The sequence below is a fragment of the Cetorhinus maximus genome, chromosome 12 (assembly GCF_964194155.1).
Source record: "Cetorhinus maximus chromosome 12, sCetMax3.hap1.1, whole genome shotgun sequence".
In the NCBI taxonomy this organism is placed as follows: domain Eukaryota; kingdom Metazoa; phylum Chordata; class Chondrichthyes; order Lamniformes; family Cetorhinidae; genus Cetorhinus; species Cetorhinus maximus.
In genome coordinates this window covers 25,538,125-25,554,481 of record NC_135890.1, presented here as the reverse complement: position 1 = coordinate 25,554,481, position 16,357 = coordinate 25,538,125, and the positions used below count along the sequence as shown (strand labels likewise).

Below are 16,357 nucleotides of genomic sequence, written 5' to 3'. Positions count from 1 at the left end.
GAAAATTAGATAGTAAAGTAAAAAAAGAAACAGGGACATAAAGCAAAACAAGAATTCTTCATGATAAAGACAGAAATAAGAGAAGCAGATGAGTGAGAAAATGGAGATGACAAAACTGAATTAAACAAATTTTGAAAGAAATCAATGTTGAAAAATAAGTTAAAAGATGCAAATACAAAAGGTAGAATATCCTTACTGGTTTCTATTAAAATTGCTCCTGGGTGAATGGGTGAGAAATATGGCTGGATTTTGTTAGGCTGGCGGGAACTTGCCCACCAGCTCGAGAACTGGCAGGGAATCCACGTCAGTTTCGTGAGGGAGGGCCAATGGAATCAAGTGCTCTTCAGGCACTTAAGCGGGTCTTTCCCGCAATTGGAGTCCCGGGGAGTGGAAGCCCGCCCATTGAGAGCTGCTGGCCAATCAAAGGCCAGCAGCTCGTCATTGCCACTAATGTAAGCAGGAGTGGAAGTGGTGGCAGCTAGTGGCACTGCAACCACCAGAGGCCCAACATCATCATGGGTCTCCAGGTCAAAGATGAGTGAGAATGGGATAGGGATCGTGGGGTGGGAGCTGCGGGAAAATGGGGGAGGTCAGTGGCAAAGGCAGGGTGTGTCTATCAGCCTTACCCCCTCCTAATGCCAGCTCCCACAATCAGGCACTGCCTGATAATGAAGGGCCCCCAGGGGGCCATTGGCAAACCTGGCAGGGGAAGCCATGCAGCCCCCATTTAATCCCTGAACCACCACTAATGCAGTGGGCTCAGGATTAATGGGTATCAATTTGTTCATTAATGAGCCTAATTGACATCCTACCGCTGCTGGCCAGGAAGCCCATGTCACTCCTTCTGTCCTCCCATTTAATCGGGGAAGGTTTTGCCACTGCAGGGGGCTGATGGGGGGGCCTATGCTGCGATCAAGTGTGCCTGGCCACCACGCTTCCCAGAGTGATGGGCTGTATTCAATCCAGCCCTATGAATGAGGACTTAAAAGAAAACTAGTGCCAAAAATCCCAGGGCAGGTGGGCACTCAAGATTCTCAACGCGTGACATTCCGGTCTCTGATTGGCCAGAAACTCTCAGCTTCTGCTCAAGACTTTTGCTGCTTGGGACTTAAATCACAGGGTAGGCCCATCATTGGCCACTTAAGTGCCTGAAGAGCACTCAATTATGCTGGCCCTCCCTCACGGAACTGGCACAGGTTCCCCTACCGGTTCTCCAACCAGTGGGCGACACCCCCATCGACCTAACAAAATCCGGCCATAGTCTCTCACCCATTCAACCAGGCACATTTTTAATAAAAATCAGCAAGGATATTCTATCCAATGATACTCTATCATTTGTATTTACATCTTTTTAATTATTACCCAACATTGATTTCTTTCAAATTTTGTTTAATTCACTTTTGTCGTCTCCATTTTCTCACTCACCAAAGGAATTTAAAGTGGAGAAGCTGCCCAGAGTTCAGAAAGTCTGCTGAGGTCAGTGGTTTGAGGTTGTGGTTGGATCTATCCACACCCTCCCTCTCTCACCTCTTGGGTTTCCAGTCTACCAGTTGGGATGAAAAACTGGACAGATAGTTGTTCAATAGAAACAGGAGGTTTGCATTAAAAAAAATGTCTTGTGTCAGAATGTATCCATGTTCTGACTCTGATAGATTAACAACATTAACTAGTTGCACCACACTTTCTCAACGTTGTGTCTAAATTCCTGTTAAAGACTGAATATCTTTGGGTCAGCATAGAGTAGGGACAGAGCTGATTTTGGCCTTAACATTCGCCTATAATTAAATATCTGTACCGCAGTGAGCTTAATTAAAACAAACAACCTTGAACGTGATACAAAGCAAAGATTTCTTGTACTTTTTTTTGTGCCGATGCCAGTCCTGGTGACCGAACCTGCCTCTGTTTTTTATATCCAGAGTCAGCTCCAAACCAGCCTTAGGAAGAATTAGTATCGGTAAAATGTAAAATGAAGTTCCCTCTGTGATGCCTCATCCTCTGCTTTGTCACAATCTTAATGTTGATAACCCTGTGTTCATAATTTGATTGAATGGAATATGTTTTTTTTAATAAGAGGTTTCTAGCTACTTGGGAATGATACACCAGTTAAGTTACATAAAATAAAGACTCAACTCTCTGGAGCTTGTCTGAAATGCTAACAAACCTAATTAACTATGTCTGAATTGTTATTTTTTTTATTCCTAAACCAGTTACAAACCCCAGCTGGCAGATCTAATTTCTCAACTTCATTGTTTAGCTAACACAGATTCTGCAGGGTCAGTTTTCACATTTAGGGCAACGAATGGGCAGAGTGCGCTGATTGGTCACTTGTACATGCCATTTTGAGGCACCAGCCTCATTTACATCAGGCTGGTAAGCAGCTGGTTACAGCTCGGTAGATTGTGGGTGGTCACTACCAGGCCACCATTAAGGTAAGTATGTGGGTGTCGTTATCGCAGGGTGGGCATGGGGGATTGCAGAGTCCCTGGTCTGCAGTGCAGAGTTTATTTTTGTGGCGCTTCAGGTGAATTCTCCTGTTAAAAAATACTACAGGCCCCACAAAAAAAAACCACTAAATTTACCTTGACTCCATCACCAGTGGAAATAGAAACATAGGCAGATTTACAGCATAGAAGGGGGCCATTTGACCCATCACGTCCATACCAGCTGAGAAAGAGCTAATCGCAACATAATCCCACCTTCCAATTCTTGGTTTGTAGTCCTGTTGGTTACAACACTAAATGCATACCCAGGAGTTCTTTAAATGCGATGAAGATTTCTGCCTTTACCATCTTTTCGGGCAGTGAGATCTATACACCCACCACCCTCTGGGTGAAAACTATCTCCTCAATTCCCCTTTAATCATTCTGCCAATTACTTTAAATCTATTCCCCCTGGTTATTGACCTTGTTACAAATAGAAATAGGCCCTTCCTATTCATTCTATTTAGGCCCCTCATAATCTTATACACCTCAATCCGCACTCAGCTTCCTCTATTCCAAAGAGAACAAGCCCAGCCTATTATCTTTTCTTGCAGCAAAAATTCTCCATTCCTGGTAACATCCTTGTAAATACCTTCTGTACTGTGTCTAGTGTGATCACATCTTTCCTATAATGCGGTGACCAGAGCTATGCAGTACTCTAGCTGCATTCTCACTAGGTCCAGCATAACCTCCCTGCTTTTCTAATCTAGGCCTCAGCTTCTCCCTTCCACAGGCAGGATGCCTTATCCAATTGCAAAATGTCTCAAACTAGTCCAAGCAGCTTTGGATGACTGTGTCAGGGAGACTTGGGCCTATGTATATGTAATCACTGCAGCAAACAGGCAAACAGGTAGAACTGCATGAAAGAATTCTGAAGTTGTTTTATTTTTCTCTCTCTATTCTAACATTCACCTGTCACTGTTTTGTAACGTAAGGTTTCTTAAAATATATTATTAATGAAAGTAATGATTTGTTCCCCTTTGAGGGAAAATAAATTTGGTGTCTAAAGAGCTATTTCATTCTTCTGCATGTATGTGGCGTTCAGCTAAATCCAGTGTCAATATTACACCTCAAATGGATTCTTATGATCTGAAAACCTGAACCAATACACTGACATTCAGGATGATGAGATAGGATCTGTGCAATGGTTATAATTTAAGTATTTTTCAATTATTCTAAATACTTTGCGATGCTGATATGGGTTTAGACGTTCTTGGAGTTGGTCTTAGAAATATACATATGGTGCATTTATAATATTTTTGTATTTTGAGGTCTGTTTTGTTCACTAACTGGAAAACTGAACATTTTTCTGTGTTCATACCTTCAATTTGTTTATTTCTTCTTGCAGTTGTCTTTCCTTTATCTCTCCTGAAGGATCTAACTTGCTACTGGGGTACAGGGCCAAATGTATCAGAATAACTCCTACACTTTGTCCAAGTGTCCAATCTGCATATGAGAGCCTGAACAGTCAGTGTCAGTGACTTATTCAACCGTAAGAGCCATCACAGCCTAGTCTAATAAAAACAGAAAGTGCTGGAAAGATTCAGCAGGTCTGGCAGCATCTGTGTAAAGAAAAACAGAGTCAACGTTTCAAGTCCAATATGACTCTTCTTCAGAACTGGAGTTGGGGTTCTGAAGAGCAGTCACATTGGACTTGAAATGTTAACTTTGTTTCTCTCCACAGATGCTGTCAGACCTGCTGAGTTTTCCCAGCATTTTCTGTTTCTATTTCAGATCTTCAGCACCTGCAGTATTTTGCTTTTATTACAGCTGGGCACCAGATGTTCACACATTCACTTCCAACTGGTGGTCACTGGATGCTGATCAAAAGCAGTGAAGCTGAGTAATTTTTTCCCCTTCCCTAATCAGGGAGTGATGCAGCCAGTTTTAGCATTCCTATTGCTGCCCAGAGCCCATTTTTAATCTCTACTTAGCCAAATTTGAATCCAGTTCTTATTTGTAATCATTAAATTAACAGAACATTAAATGCTTTTGGTTGCATTGTATCAAATTATTGGACAATGTTATTTGAAGCAGATAACAGCATTCTCATTAACCATTCATTATTGATACTAATATTATTAACCACACTATAAAATGTAATGAAGTTAGTCAATTATTAGTATTTTTATATGCATTAAATACATGGATTTAACTTTAAAACTGTACTAGAATTAAGATTTAGACAAAACAAAAAGTGGAATACTGCGGATTTAAACAATTTTGAAGATTTAAATAATCTTGCTTTAGGTCGTTCTGAGTTCCATTCATAAATGACATGCAGAGTGATTTTAAGTCTCCCCGATCAATGGGGAAGGAGCAAGAGCATGGTTAAAATAGAGTGGCTCCATTTGATGCTCTATTCCCACCCATTTGCAGTTTTATCACTGTACCATCTCACCATCTACCCTGGCAAACCCTGCAAGAATTTTTACATGTTTCAATATGAGTTCACCTCTCATTTTTCTAAACTGCAGAAAATATAGACCCATTCTAAAGTATTTCACGCAGTAAACAATTTCAACACCGGTGATAAATAATAATCAAAATATCCGGGGAGTAGGGAACACGAGGCCTGTTTCTGATGCGAGCAGGTTGTTAGGTTGAGCTAAAACAATTCCCATTTCAAGGTTGTCCCATTACATGCAAATCTAAATGACCTCACCTTCATGTCCTAAGAATGTTTCCTGTCACATTTATTATCACACAGCTAGATGCACATCACAGACCAATATCAAAATAAATTCTTGATTTTCTCCCTAAGGCTTCACTGTTGTGATGATATTTACCGACAGCTGGGCCTCACACTTTGTTAGGATTACTGCTGTTGGATTGCAAGCATTGGGTTTGGGAAATGGCAGATTGCAAATGGCTGGTGACAGATGGAGAGGAATCTGCCCTCAACACCTTCATTTCAGAACAAGTGAACATCATAAATTTCCTAAATTAAGAAGATGTCATTCAACCCAGCCAGACGGAAGGACATATTTGATAGCCAGACGGACCAAGGCATAATTGCAATACAAATTCTGTATAGAAAAGCACTAAATGTCATTTGTAAGCAGGTTTAAATTAATGTGCCCTTCCAACAGCAAAGACTTTTAATGACTGTCATATTTTAACAGATTAAGTCACTAGGCATGACTGCTCCACAGAGGTATAAAGCTTACCAATTAGAATTAAGACATAGCAAAGAGATGAGTATGTACAAAACAGTAAATGATTAAGTTAAGGGAATTAATTGGAGCAAACCTTTACTGTGGCTCCAGGGAAAAAAAGCCAGTGGCCTGTGTCGACTGGGTCTAGGTTATCTTCCAGAAGCATCTGTTTGTGGGCAGCATTGATGATCAGTATGTTATCCAGGGCCCAACAGGCCTCATATACGTCACTTGCATGAAGATACTCTTGCTTCCATTTAAATTTAATATTTTCACCTTTGGCGTCTTGGGGAAGATAGATTATGTGGATAACGGTGCTGGTGTTAGATGGAGCCCTGTTATTTAAGAAACGCATGTCATTTATCTTTTTTGTGATTTATTTCATTTTGCTCTCTACCTTTCACTTCTGTAACCCACTTATCATCTCATATTCTCTTCACATAGTAAAAGGGTGATTACATATTCTCAACTATTACTATCAATCTGTAGAAGATACCAATCAAGCAAACAGGGCAATGCAAGCATTTCCCTCCCTTATTTTAATTTCTTGCTTGTGTGCACTATTCCACTTAGCAACAGTTAAAGTTACAAAGAACTTCCCCAACTGAGCAAGTCAGCTATAGGATCAACTTCATAACCTTTTGGCTAGTGATCATGTTTAACCTCTGCAAGGGCACCCATATTACCCAATTCTAAAACCAAGCTATGGGAATGAGAGTGTAGTAGCAGCACAGTATGGTGACATAAGTCTCCCCCTCCTCTTTCTAGTTTCTTACCATTAATGTGCTTTCCTACAAACCTAATTTTCTCCAGAGCAATCCAATCGGCTGAGGTGTTCTTGCTGTAGGACACGACGATACTGGGATCAGTATAGCTATAGCGACATGTACCAGACCCTGGAAGACAGATCAAAGGGGAAAAAAGTCATCAGAAAAAGATCTGATGGAAGCATCAGCGACCATAGCAATGGCCTTCCATCGCCCCCATATTAGTCTTCAGCCTTTCATGCGTTTGACTTATGATGAAATTATTGGCTGATTTGTTGTTAAATGTAAATATGGAATTGTGTATGATTTATGTGACATGTATGATATATAGACGATAAATCACAATCCTGGAAAGTAATCTGTCACTTTTCCCAAGAGGGAAGAATGAATAAATTTAAAGAAATATTAGGGAGTTGGTAATGCAAATGGGTTCACCTGCCATAAAAGTGCTTATTGCCGTTTTAACAGCTTGGCCGCACATGTAGCTTTGGCACATCTATGAGGAGTAATAAATAATACATAGTCAGGACAGAAACCTGATATTTGGTGCATGAACGGGCAGAAAACAATAACATGTATCTCTCGCTCTATCAGATGCAACACCTGGTCAGCACTGTGTTGGTTCACCACAGCTGCAAACAAGATATATACATTGTACAAAGAACATTAACAGTTTTCAAACACAAGTTAATCAGAAGCAGTTTTTGACTAACAGAACAGTCTTTTTGAACTCACCGAGGTCTATAAAATGATCCATGAATTTTATCAATGAGTTCCAACAAAAATGCTGCAGACTAGAAGTTAAAGGCTACATTTTGATCTGCTAATTATGAACGGAGTCCAATACTACAATTGTATTGTATTTTTTTCCCTCTGAAAATCTTATTTGTTTCATATTTAATGGAATTTTCTGCCTCCTCGGGAGGTCTTTTCATACGAAGTAACAATCCCCAACAAAACCGGCAAGCAGAAGATCCCATTCCTGTCTTTCCAATGTAGTTTTTGTGTGAGGGCTTACGTGTGGCCTATAGGCAACCGCCAGGCCCTGACTTGATGTTTCTTCACAGTACCGCAATCTTGATCCCCTGCAAATGCCACAACTTATTTCTCTCTCTCTGTCTATTTCGTCCCATTAGTCCTTTTCACAGCTGTTGTCACTGGGCCTCTGCCTCCTCATGCCCAAGTCAAGGGGGTATCATGGCTGGAGTTATGGAGGTTTCTGCCTCCTCATGCCCAAGTCAAGGGGGTATCATGGCTGGAGTTATGGAGGTTTCTGCCTCCTCATGCCCAAGCCAGGAGGGTATCATGGCTGGAGCTGTGAAGGTCGCCACAACCACTCACAAATGTTCCTCTTCTATCATCTTTTAGTACAAACTGCAATTCAAGCAAGGATAGTTAGATGCTACCTCCTTTTTCCTCCCCTCACGCAGTTCACCTTAACTGAGCTTAGCAGCTTACTTTCATGCAGTGCTCCACTTAACTGCCTAACTGGGAACTGAAAGCAATTACATACCAGAAAGCGGCCTACCAATATAGACATGGACAGCTGAGACCAGAGTAATCCACTGAGGATTTTTTATCAACACGCTATGCTGGGTTTTTTTTTAAAAACAGTCTCATTTTAAACAAGGTATGACTGATGCTTGCTGTTAAACTTTCAGCAGCTACAAATATCAAAAAAGCACTAGAACAAAAGATATTTTGCTTGTGATTTAATCCAGCTAGGATGATTGTTCTCTGATAAACCTGCTTGATAGATTGACTGGCTGTAATTCCTATTGATATTGAATGATGGTGTCCTGAAGGTCTAATTAAACACAAATTCACCATAGCTTTCTGACAGGAACTGATTTCTGCATGAATTATCTAACTTTACATTTTGACAACACTTTGAAACTATAATGCAGTTTTATTTTTTAAAAATGCTCCTTTGAAAAATCTCTGCTCTCATTCAAACAAGGTTCCAGACATCAAAATGTTTAGCAGTGTAGGGATGGTTCATAACCACTTTCTAAAATGTAATACAAATAAATTGTGAACTTAGGTCCAGTAACCATATCAAAAAGAACAGAAATGTTTTTTGTACCATATTCTATTAAAACATTCATATTTTTCATTTATCGGTGGTATGAGCAGATAATGAAGCAGTTAGGTGGAACTGTGCTTTCTCAGATCTCTTACTTTGGTTGCACTTCAAGGTCTAATTAAGGATCTGACATTTGAAGGTATGGTCACTGTCACATGAACAATATTTTACTTTTAGGTGTGAAATTCCTATATGCTTTCTTAGACACTGAGCTCTGTTTCACCATGTACAGCAATGTACATCAATTGGAATCAGTTAACAGGGTAACAGGTAGCAAGTACTTTAATTGATATTCATGACTTCTTGATCTCAAGTGCCATGAGTGAAGGCGGTATTACATCCCCAAAGGAAGTGGTGGTTGTCCCTTAGACCTCTCCAATGTAGCTCCATGTAGCTGGCTGAAGATGGACAAATCACTGACCACCCTTTTGATCAGAGGATGGTGCAGGGCAACATCAAGTCTGAAAAGAAAGGAGGGGCTGAATTTTCATTTGTGGGTCCAGATCCCACTATTGAGAAGAAGTGCAGGTCGGGAATCTGCACATGCCAGCATCAGGACCCAGAGGATGTTATTTGAGGAGGTGGCCAGGATGGTGGGTAGGCTCCCGAGTCTGGAGACCCACCGCTTGCAAGGAAATAGCAGGCCCGCCAGCCAGTCCCCCTCTGCTGTCAATTGAAAATTTGGTCAAGAAAATGGAGCAAAACAAATTTTAAAAAGTCAATTTAAAAATATCAGCCTAAAAGGTTAACAATTTGTAAAACCATTCCAAGGAGATTGGGTTAAAATATATTTGGTGAGTTGCCCTGGTGATAAACCAATCACCAGAAGAGCACTCCATCACTAGGCAGAAAAAGCAACATCACTTTTACTGTCACAGGCAACACCATTTACCTTCCCAACTGAAGGAAATTAACACTAAATGAAACAGGCTGATTTGAAAATCTAAAAAGGAGCACTTAGCAATGGAAGGGTTAAGTACCTTATTAAAGAGACATTCTGTACATGGCATGACATTAATTTTATTCATGGGATATATTTCAAATAATTGCATTTAAAACTATAGTTCATTAGAAATTTGAACTGCAGCTGGAGTAAGGGGCCACGACCAAATTCCGTCTATTTTACAAAAGGATAAAGGGAGCTTAGGCTGTTCCACCATCTGCTCATCAGGAAAAAAAGGTGATACAATTAATATAATTCTATTTAATTTTCTCCTCAACTAATCTCTATTACTACATGAAAGGTTGCTATTCAAAATGTTTTATTTGGACACTGTCCCTAAATGCCATAAAAGAATCAAGAGTTAAAGGGCCTTATATATATGTCCCAATCCATCCATTATCTTCATGAGGTACCCTTGTGTAGCACTCATCTTTAATTCACTAATGTAATCTTTGACGTTTTTACCAGCAAAAAAAAAATAACTTGTGCTTTTCCATCAATAGCTTAGCATTTAAAACTAAATCCTACAGCTTAACATGAATGAGTGATTAGTTTTTATTTTTATGTACAGCTTCATCTCAAGTATTGCATCACGTGTGCTGTTAAGACAATATTGTAAATGAAAGACTTATTAAAACAATGAGTTATGCTTAAATTAATCTTGGATTTGACTCTTCAGCGAAATAGATCAATTCAGCATGCAAATATAAATGAACGAGTGAAAAAAGTGGAATGAAGGAGAAAGATCATTGTTCAAATTCCTCAAGGGTTCTGTCTCTCATCACGTCTCCACTAGGAATCCAATAGAACTTACTGGAAAAAAGGAGGGGCCTGGTTTGGCTGGATTCATACCAACTCCATCAATTCCCAGGGCCGGATTTTCATCTCCCAATGGAGCTGTGAATTGTGTTTTGAAACACTGAACTTTTTTTTTTGTTGGAATAAACAAATTTCCTGTGCCTTCCCGACCCACACCATTTTCACGTAGCCTTTTCGCAGGTCGGAAAGGCCTTGGATGCAAAACGCACATTAGGGTCTCCATTATGAGGACCACACCCCGACCCATATGTGACTTTGCCTGGGAATTTTGGTCCTTACACACGGGGGCTTCGCGGTGCATTTTGTGAACCATGATGGAGTTTGTGAGGAATGTGGGAATAGATGCGGGCCAACGAGAAGGCCCAGCTTGGTTCTCCAACACAACAGCCCAGCTCCCAACATAATTTAAAGACCTCCTAAAACTCACCCCCTCATCAACCCCCCATGCCACCTCATACCCCCTCAGGCCACCGCATGTGGATTTTCGAAGCTGTAAAAAAAAAACACGCCTCCTTAGAGAGTTCATGACCACTGGGAGAAATGTGCTGAGATGTCAGGAACATATGAAAGGTAAGTGTAAAATGTTTTGACCCTTTCGAATGTCACTATTAGATGCTGTATTGTAATGCAGATGTGTTTTTAATGCAGTGATTCATTATAGGATCAGACCTACAAAGGTAAGTTGACCCTTATATTGACCACTGTGTAATTATCGTAAAGCATGGCATAACTTTTCCAATTGTCAAAAGTACCATAATGCATTAAAAATGCAAAAAAAGAAAGCCCTGTCAGGCTCTGCTTTCTTGTGTTGTGCTGTGATTTAATTGACAGACAGCTCTGGTTATGAAAACAACCCTGCTTTTGAAAGTTGAAAAAAAGGTCTGCATCTGCTCCCCTCTGTTGATTGACAGGCACTTTGCTTTGAAATGGAAATAGGATACCAATCTGTTATGTCAATTTCAGGCAATGTGGCTGGAAGCTTTTGTTATGACAAGTGCAGCCATTATAGATTCTTGGCTGGGTTTCAAAAGTTACTATCTGCTTCAATTCAGCAGGTGGTCTATTGATCCAAGACTGATTAAAGGCTTTAAGAGGCTGTAATAAGAGAATATGTTTTTTATGTGGTTTCTTGTTTGATAACAAACTAATAGGCACTTAAAAGATTACAATTATTTTTTGCACTGGAGTATTTATTTTTCTAGTATCAATAATAGTTGGTTTGTATTCAGGATTTTATTAGCTTGTTGGAGGTTTAATTTTTTTCCAATGATGTTAGAATAATTCCCATTGCTATTGCATGGTTCCTGAGGACTATACATAGCGGATACTGGGTGAGCGGCTATGAAGGATACATGGGGGTATGGAGGTGTCATGGAGATGGCATGGGTATCTGAGGGGGCATGGAGATGGCGTGGACAATCTGAGGTGGTATAGGGTGGCATGGGTGACCTGAAGGGGCATGAGGTGGCATGGGGGTAGTGGGGGGAGGGGGGGGGGGATGAGGTGGGTGAGGTTTAGGAAGCCTTTAACAATGTTGGGAGCTGGGCTGCTGTGTTGGAGAACCTACTTCCATTCCCACACTTCTCACGAGCTTTATCGCGGTTCGCAAAATGCGCTGTGAACCCTTGTGTGAATAAACCAAGTCCCTGGGCAAAGTCACATATGGATCAGAAGCCATAAAAGTTTGCTGGTTGGGTTTTCCTGAGCCCATAGGAAAATCCAGCTTCTGGTCAGCCTTATAAGGAGTAGTGAACTTCCACCCATCTCTTAAAAATCCAATGACACCACAGGGGTGGAGCCTCCATCTACAAGGAGTCACTGCTTTCTTACAGCAGAATCTGACATCAATTGCCCAGGCTCTTTCTCTCTTGTGCCTACTGGCAGCAGATTTAAGTGTTACAGATAGTATCCCAGCTGCCTTGACCAGGAAATGCCCTCTCTCTGGGGAGACCCAATAATAAAGTAGAAGGTAAAAATAAACTGAAAATGGGGTTTGGGGGTGTGGGTGGGGCCAGCAGGGCAGCATGTTGGACTTAGCTCCTCGTGCCTCTTCGGTCTCCCTTGCAGAGATCATTTAAATGTTATGAAGAGGTAAAGAAAATAATCAATAAGCCCAATGGAATGCTGGTCTTTATATCTAGAGGGCTAGAATACAAGGGGTTAGAAGACGTGTTTCAGTTATACAAAGCACTGGTCAGACCTGGAGTACTGAGAGCAGTTCTGGCACCACACGTTAGGCAGGATATATACTTGCCTTGGAGGGAGATTTACCAGAATGATACCGAGGGTTACATTATGAGGAGAGATTACACAAACTTGATTTGCATTCCCTGGAATTTAGAAAGTTAAGGGGTGAAATCAAAGTTTTCAAGATATTAAGGAAAACATGGATGGTTTCTCTCCATCTATGCTATTTCCACTGGTTGTGGAGTCTAGGGCCAGGGGCATAGTCTAAAGATTAGAGCCAGACTTTTCAGCAGTGAAATTAGGAAGCACTTCAAAAGGTGGTAGAAGGTTGGAACTCTCATCTACAAATGGCAATTGATTCGAGATCAATTATTAATTTTGAATCTGAGATTGATAGATTTTTCTTAACCGAAGATATTAAGGGAAATAGGCAAAGGCAGTTATATGGAGTTAGGTCACAGGTCAGCCATGATCTCAATACATTACAACTTGGCTTAGTTGTAGGAGGCAGAGGGTGATGACAGAACGATGCTTTAGTGACTGGAAGCCAGTGTCCAGTGGCGTACCACAGGGATCTGTGCTCGGTCCCCTATTATTTGTCATTTATATAAACGACTTAGGTGATGATGTAGGGGGTAGGATTAGTAAGTTTGCGATGACACAAAGATTGGCTGGGTGGTTAACAGTGAGGTTGAGTGTCTTGGGCTACAGGAAGATATAGACAGAATGGTCAAATGGGCAGATAAGTGGCAGATGGAATTTAACCCTAAAAAGTGTGAGGTGATACACTTTGGAAGGAGTAATTTGACAAGGAAGTATTCAATGAATGGCATGACACTAGGAAGTTTTGAGGAACAAAGGGACCTTGGCATGTGTGTCCATAGATCTCTGAAGGCGGAGGGGCATGATAGTGGGGTGGTGAAAAAGGCATATGGGACACTTGCCTTTACCTATCGAGGTATAGATTACAAAAGTAGGGAGGTCATGTTGGAGTTGTATAGAACCTTGGTGAGGCCACAGCTGGAGTACTGTGTGCAGTTCTGGTCGCCACATTATAGGAAGGATGTGATTGCACTGGAGGGGGTGCAAAGGAGATTCACCAGGATGTTGCCTGGGATGAAACATTTAAGTTATGAAGAGAAGTTGGATAGACTTGGGTTGTTTTTGTTGGAGCAGAGAAGACTGAGGGGCGACCTGATCGAGGTGTACAAGATTATGAGGGGCATGGACAGGGTGGATAGGGAGCAGCAGTTCCCCTTAGTTGAAGGGTCAGTCACAAGGAGGCATAAGTTCAAGATGAGGGGCAGGAAGTTTAGGGGGGATGTGAGGAAAAACTCTTTTACCCAGAGGGTGGTGACAGTCTGGAATGCACAGCCTGGGAGGGTGGTGGAGGCGGGTTGCCTCACATCCTTTAAAAAGTACCTGGATGAGCACTTGGCAAATCATAACATTCAAGGCTATGGGCCAAGGGCTGGTAAATGGGATTAGGTAGGTAAGTCAGGTGTTTCTCACATGTCGGTGCAGACTTGATGGGCCGAAGGGCCGCTTCTGCACTGTGATTCTGAATGGCGGAACAGGCTCGAGGGGCTAAATGGCCTCCTCCTGTTCCTATAAGATGCAGAACTTTGCATGGCAGACAGACTCACGTTGTTGTTGTTCTTGGACTGGTCAACAGGGTTACACTCAAGGCTAACATAGGATGACTTTATCTCTGATGCATTGGTGCTTGGTCTATGAGCATCTCAGGCGATCATTGAGGTAATCAAAATTCTGTCTAATCTTTATCTGATTACTACGTTTGTTAACGTAATAGGACATTCTTTTTGTGGCAGCACCTAATAAGGAATCTTTCTCTGCTGAAAGCACTGATTTACTTTGGGTAGCTGGCCCTGTCTTATGGGAGTTAGGACAGTAGTCTCTGGAAGTCTGCCAGATTTGAAATAGTACCTTGTGGGTGTAGCAACATTTACAGGGAACCACAGGAGTGTATCAATAATTGAATGGCAATCTTTCTCACAGAAAAGTATAAATACCAATGCGAAATGCCTCATCTTCAATCTTGCCTCCGTGAACTTTCTTGGCTGAGATTTAAAATATGCCATGCGAGATATTGTGGTGATGAAGTTTCTTCAAACTCCCTCACACCATTGTGTTTACGAGCACCAAACTATTGCTTCAACAGGCTCCCCCAAACATTACTTATAATAATTTTTCTATCACAGATGGAAAGTTAAAAATAACAGAAGTTTGGATGCACTGCAATTGCATTTTCATTCATTTCTATTATGATCTGCAACAAGCTAAAGTAAAAACTGTTTGAGTGTTGAGAAAAAGCTTATTTGAAAAAGCTTTGCACAAATTGCTTTTTAAGGTATGAGAAATTTTCACAGGCAACATACAGTTATAATTTATGTGTGTGTGCCAGCTCCAGCTCAGTTGGTAGCAGTCTTACCTATACCTAGAATGTTGTGAGTTTAAGTCCCACTCCAGAAGTTTGAGCACAAAAATCCAAGCTGACACTTGAATGTCACACTGCAAGAGGGCTTGCCTGCTCTTTCTTGTGGGCATGAAGTATAGCACTATTTTCAAGAACAGCAGGGGAGTTCTCCCCAGTGACCTGGTTGATGTTTATCCCACAAGCAAAATTACAAAAGCAAATTTCTGATCATTATAAAATTGGGACCTTGCTGTGTGTAAATTGGCTGCAGTGGTTTCTGCATTACAACAGTGAATACACTTCAAAAGTAATTAATTGGCTATAAAGTGTTTTAGGATGTCCTGGGGGTCATGAAAGGTGTTATATAAATGCAAGTCCTGTTTCTTTCTTTCAATAAGGTCATTAATACAACGGCTTAATTGAAAGAAAACAATATTCCTCTAGAGTATATCTGAAAGAAATGAAGACCATTTTAAATGTTTGCTTTCAACAGGTTGTAAAATGTTTGCTTTATTAAAATGGAAGTTATTTGAAGTGAAAGTTACTTCATCCCAAAGATTTCACAATGCTGCTTCAATGTTAATTGAGCTGGATAAGTGAAGAAAAGGTGAATATTACTTACCAATAGAGAACTGAAGAACAGATGCTGTGGTTGTATTAAGCATAACAGTGGTCTAGAAAAAAAGGAAAAGAGAATTAGAAAAGGAAACATCTTGACCTTAACTGCTGAAATAATTGAATTAGAATGCTCTTTGGCTGATGTCACTTCAGATACCTGCCCGAAAGCAATTAAGCTTTCAGATGAGGAATTTGGCTCTTAGTGGTGTGAGCAATCAGGCTAATTGAGAAAGCGTGAATCAGAATTTCCACTCAAACCATCATAATTGCATCTAAAGCTGAAAATGAAACTGCAATGAAATGTCAAGAGGAACATAAGGATGTAAGAATAAGAAAGGAGATGCAGCCCCTGTGGCTGACTCTGTCACTAGAACCTATTTTCAGAGCTGATCTGATCATTTTCCATCTTCTTACCTCAAACCCATATTTTTCAGCCTTCTGCCAAATCTGGAATTGATCCAATTCTTTTTTTAATTAGTTCAACCGAGTCAGTGTGTACTTTACAAGGTAACAATTTTTTAAAAATTCACACCCAAAATGTGTTATGCTCACTTTGATGTTTCTTCATGTTATAATCTAGGTTGCTTCTGCAAAATGCTGAACTATCATTAGATTTACAGTCACCAGATACACTTTCAGTTGAGAAATCCTCATTAACACTGGTCACAAAGCCAAAAAAAGTTTAAATATTGATACTCGAAATTAATACAGTAGCATTTGTAAAAGCAGTAGCCGAAAGTTGACTGTGACTTTAACAAAGAAGGCTGACTTGTTGCTGACATCTGGGCGTATAAACTGAGCATAACTGTCAGATCAAGCCAGGCGTTAATAGTCAGTTAATTAGCAATGTAATCAGTGTATC

The 16,357-nt window shown here is 40.7% G+C and overlaps 1 protein-coding gene across 5 annotated transcripts in view; it reads right to left on the bottom strand.

Moving 5' to 3' along the window:
- reln (reelin) overlaps nucleotides 1–16,357 on the bottom strand; it is a 366,824-nt gene that overhangs the window by 211,814 nt on the left and 138,653 nt on the right. For all 5 annotated transcript variants that reach the window (XM_078553223.1, XM_078553220.1, XM_078553221.1 and 2 more), the window contains 3 exons: nucleotides 15,500–15,551; nucleotides 6,438–6,534; nucleotides 5,733–5,973 (listed from right to left, as the gene is read on the bottom strand). In XM_078553223.1, the coding sequence (XP_078409349.1) occupies nucleotides 5,733–5,973; nucleotides 6,438–6,534; nucleotides 15,500–15,551 (390 nt within the window). The remainder of the gene's footprint in view (nucleotides 1–5,732; nucleotides 5,974–6,437; nucleotides 6,535–15,499; nucleotides 15,552–16,357) is intronic.